General features: G+C 35.4%; 1 protein-coding gene across 1 annotated transcript; it reads left to right on the top strand.

Moving 5' to 3' along the window:
- The first annotated feature begins 2,708 nt into the window (after window positions 1–2,708).
- On the top strand, window positions 2,709–4,690 carry LOC124370369 (neuroligin-3-like). Its single transcript, XM_046828656.1, has 3 exons — window positions 2,709–2,764; window positions 4,259–4,374; window positions 4,468–4,690. The coding sequence occupies exons 1-3, from the start codon at window positions 2,709–2,711 to the stop codon at window positions 4,584–4,586; spliced, it is 291 nt and encodes a 96-aa protein (XP_046684612.1). The 3' UTR covers window positions 4,587–4,690.
- The last annotated feature ends 232 nt before the right edge of the window (window positions 4,691–4,922 follow it).

Here is a 4,922-nt window from a genome sequence, read left to right as displayed (position 1 = left end):
AGACCTGTTTTTCCTAATATCCAAATTGGTTCTGGATTCAGAATTTTGTTATTTTTTCTAAAGAAGCTGTGGCATGTCTTTCATGAAAAAGTTCTTTTCAAAAAATGTTTGCTAAACACTAGGCAGATAATTGAGATTGGGGCGATTAGTTGCTTGTCAAGAGCAAGGAATCGTCCCTTTTTGAAGTGAATCGGGATGACTTTTGGCCGTTACCCTTCAGGAGAGGACGGAAAAGATTTCTCCTTTTCCAAAAGAAAAGTTTAATTCAGTTTTGTTGAGTGGTCTCACTAATGTGCCCTGAAGCAACGTTTTGAGAAATTATAACAATATATATGCGCGCTAGTACGTGGGTGGTATGTTTTGATATTTCTTGACTTTTTTACAAATTTAGATTATTTTGCTTATTAACTGTCAAAATTAACGTGAGTTTCCTCTTATAGTTCTTTATCTAAAAAATATTTTTTGCGACTACTAAAAGGAAGCATGTGAATAATCTGTGTTAAACTGTCACACACAATCGTGTCAATCAAAAATTCTCAACAAAAATAACTGAACAAGTCACTCAATCCTAACAATCCTAATTTTTAGAAGCAAGTGTGTGTCCATGGGGATGAGTTGTCTTAGGAATTTGGAATGCCAAAATATTGAAAAGTCACTAAATCCTAACAATCCTAATTTTTAGAAACAAGGGTGTGTCCACAGGGATGAGCTGTCTTAGGAATTTGGAATGCCAAAATATTGAAAAGTCATTAAATCCTAACATTCCTAAATTTTTCAGAAGCAAGGGAGTGTCCATGAGGATGAGCTGTCTTAGGAGTTCGGAATACCAAAATACTGAAGTCACTCAATGCTAACAATCTTAATTTTCAGGAGCACGGGTGTGTCCATGTGGATGAGCTGTCTTAGGAGTTTGAATTGCAAAAATACTGAATTCACTCAATCCTAAATTTTCAGAAGCTCGGGTGTGTTCATGGGGATGAGTTTGCCTTATGTTCAGAAATGCCAGAATACTGAAAAGACAGTCAATCTAACAATTTAAATTTCAGAAGCGAGGGTGTGTCCATGGAGATGAGTTGCCTTATGTTCAGAATGCCAGAATATGAAAAGACAGTCAATCCTAACAAATTTAAATTTTCAGAAGCGAGAGTGTGTCCATGGAGATGAGGTGTCTTAGGAATTCAGAACGCCAAGATACTGAAAATATACTTAATCCTAACAATCCTAATTTTCAGAAGCCAGGCTGTATCCATGGGGAGGAGTTGCCTTATGTGTTCGGAGTGCCACTAATTGAACGCTAGCAGCCAAACCCTATCATCCTACAACTTCTCCAGAGCTGATACAAGGTTATCCAGGTCTGTCATGACCTACTGGGCCAACTTTGGCAAGAACAGGGTAGATCTTCTATTCAGAATACTAATAAAAATCCATAATGTCACTATTTTAAATTTAATATATATCTGAAATAACTTTTCCGTTATGTTAATTATTGTATAAAACTATCATTTTAAAATTCTGGTTTTACAATGATATAAAACGTCAATTAAATTAGAAATATTAAAGGTGGAGTATCATTCATAACAAGTAATTTTATAAATATAGGCAATTAAACCAAAATTAATGAAGCTACAAAATTTCATACTCGATTGCTGTACACAAATACATGCCTGTAGTAACCACAATTTTTGTAGTTAGTAACAATAGCAACACAAAATTGTTAATGTGAAATATAAAACTAATGAAAAAAAAACTTATTGAATTCTCTGCAAAATTTAAAGTTGACTTTTAAAAATCTTTTAACAGATAAATCTTGTTAAGTGCTGTTTGCGGCATAGCTCTTTGCTTGACTATCCCTTTAAAATGATGTTCATGCCAATCTCTGCTTATATTAAAAAGTTTCTTCTACTGACTCCTCGTGGACCATTCCCATAGAATATAGTAGCAGGACACTGAATACATCTGAAACTAGGTTTTTGTGTACAGTAATCATGTATGAAGTTTTGTAGCTTCATCTGATATGGTTACAATAAAATTAAATCATTCTTGAACTTGCACATAAGTTCAGTATTGAAACTTTCGTGCACCGCCATTTTGTTTAGGATTAACCTTATGAAGTCTAATTTTCGACACGATGGTCTAATAATTAAAAACTTTTCAAATGGTATGGACATCGAATTATGCTTACATTTAAGATATTTCACTGACTACTTACGGAACATCCCCTGAGGTGGTGAAGAGCTACTTATTGCATAAAAAAGTTAAATATCATGCAATGCGTCACTGTATAAAATTTTATGTTTGTACGTTTACGAGTATAAATGATATTAGACCTTTTGAAGACTTTTCAGCACCCCTGTACTTCTATAACATTGTCAGCGATGCAAAAAAGAGAAAGAAAAATAAGGAAAGGATAACCTATAGGAGACGAATGGAATAATATGAAGGGGACTGGTCCCTTCGAAACTGTTGGTTTCGCTTAACTCACCACATTCCCAGCCATGTAAGTCTGGGCTGACAGTACAATCCCGAATATTTTCCGCATCTCTGATATTAATTGAATTTTATCTATAGCATTTGTATAGGTAACCTCTTGTATCGATTTCTATCTCGACCGAGTTTTGAGACTAATGTTATCAAGATCTCATCGCTCCAAGACGATCAGATTCTGCGCCCTGTGATCGCGCATGGTGAAAACACTCAAATGAATGATAATGATCGTGTACGATGAGAAGACAATTGGAGATTCTGCGCACTGTGATCGCACATGGTGAAAACACTCAAATGAAAGATAATGATCGTGTACGATGAGAAGACAATTGGAGATTCTGCGCCCTGTGATCGCGCATGGTGAAAACACTCAAATGAAAGATAATGATCGTGTACGATGAGTTGACAATTGGAGAATTCTGCGCACTGTGATCGCGTATGGTGAAAACACTCAAATGAAAGATTATGATCGTGTACTTTAATAAGACAATTGGAGACAAAAGATCGTGATTGCGCCAAAAAATGGACTATTAGCGATGAAAGTACTTGATCGTAAATGACAAAAAACTTTATAATCGACAAGTTTTGAAAGATGTTAATCTCTCGTAGCACGAAGAAAATTTATTAAGAGTAAAGATCGTTGTGTTGCACTATGCAGAAAAGAATAATAACGATCAATTATCCTGATGATGTACGATAATAAATTATTATCAACTATATTGCAGGAATTTGGAGATAGGACCAGCTTTAAATATTGGCGGCCCTCAAAATGTTCCTGTATACCAGTCCGGCCAACACCTAATAAAGTCACTGCCAACTTGCCTCCTTTTTTAAATTTATTTTTTAACACAACATACATTTTTAATTTATTTCTGAGAGGGTTCTTACAAAGCCAATGGCATTTATAATTGATTCTAATTAATTAAGGTGATTAATAAAACTACCGCATCGTGCGGAATAAGTTATTCATGTGATATGTACAGTATGGTTAACCCTCATGATTTATATTCTCCCACATAGCAAGTATCTCTAAGTATCAGAGTTGCTACACCACTGATCCTACGCCATGAGTGCTAGAAAATAGAATAAATTACATCTAAAGAAACATAGTAAAAGATATAACACCAGACTTGTGAAAACATTCTTTAAATATTGAACCTTTTAACACGTTCATGACATCACGTTTTTCCGAACTTTTTTATTCGCCTTCGAATTTTTCAATAATAATAACAAAAAAACCGTAATCGGGTTTTTATGTCAAACGTCAAAGTATAACGAGAAAGCTACGTATGCTTTACAATTTTGCATAAAAAAATAAATTATTTCATTACGGTACGTTTTTTTTCTCATAACCGAGTACTCTGAAGGGTACCTAAAAAAAATTAATTTACCTTAAACGTTAACTAATAGTGTACACGACGGGGTATACGATAGTCTGAGATATTTTTTTAAATTTTGTGAATAATTTTAACAAACCACCAAGACAGCCGAATATGAGAAAAAAAAATGCAATCATTAAATGCATAGCAACGTGTGCCCCATCGGACGCACGACGCACTTAAAAAAAAGTCCGGTGTGTACTCGATCGGGTACACGACGGCAGTTGTGAAAGATCGCGTTTAATCGATGGGTCGTGAACGTGTTATATCATTTTTAAGTTCAGAAGTAATAATGTTTACGAGCATATAACTTTAGTGAAACTATTCTTGTGTTAAGGTACAATAGAAGGTTTTAGTTTTTCAACCATTACAAGACCGTTTTGAACTGATTTCAGGAACCCCAATAGAAGTGGAGACCACTCACCCCATCATCATCTGCAAAAGACACAGAAGCCTTTGGCGGAGAGATGGCTGCCTTATGACAAAATCCACAAACGATACTTACTTTTCGGTGAGGTTTCACAACAGTTTTATTGGTTTACTGATACTGTTATTAGTTAAGTTCCTCAGTGTTTCACGTACCATTGTTCCCTACTGTCCGCAGATTCCAAGCCCAGATTGAGAAACCACTATCGAGCGCACAGATTGTCCTTCTGGCTGAACCTGGTGCCTCAGCTGCTGACGGATGTGGACGACGATCAGTTCGCCGCTGACTCCAGCTGACCTTTTGTTGCTATTGTAGCCTCAAGAACAGTTAGTTTTCTACGTATGGCGAGCATGTTTGGTGAGCCATGTTTTCAAAGGGGAAATAAAATTTTCAGAATATAGATCTTATAATTGATTACCTTGATCCTATGACTTAAAAATAGGCCATGTGAGTACTGTTTGGTAGAAATTAATGATTGAGTAGTAAAGCTAGGTCTGTGCCATGATTTGTAGACACAGCAGCGCCTCTATGCTGAATGTTTTAACTTAGTACAAACCTAAAATGCATTTGACTCTTCTGGTAATGACCTACTTTTGATTATTTTTAAGATGTAAATGTTTGAAGTTTTTATT

Source organism: Homalodisca vitripennis, unplaced genomic scaffold (genome assembly GCF_021130785.1).
Source record: "Homalodisca vitripennis isolate AUS2020 unplaced genomic scaffold, UT_GWSS_2.1 ScUCBcl_119;HRSCAF=1254, whole genome shotgun sequence".
In the NCBI taxonomy this organism is placed as follows: domain Eukaryota; kingdom Metazoa; phylum Arthropoda; class Insecta; order Hemiptera; family Cicadellidae; genus Homalodisca; species Homalodisca vitripennis.
This window is presented reverse-complemented; position numbering and strand designations above follow the sequence as displayed.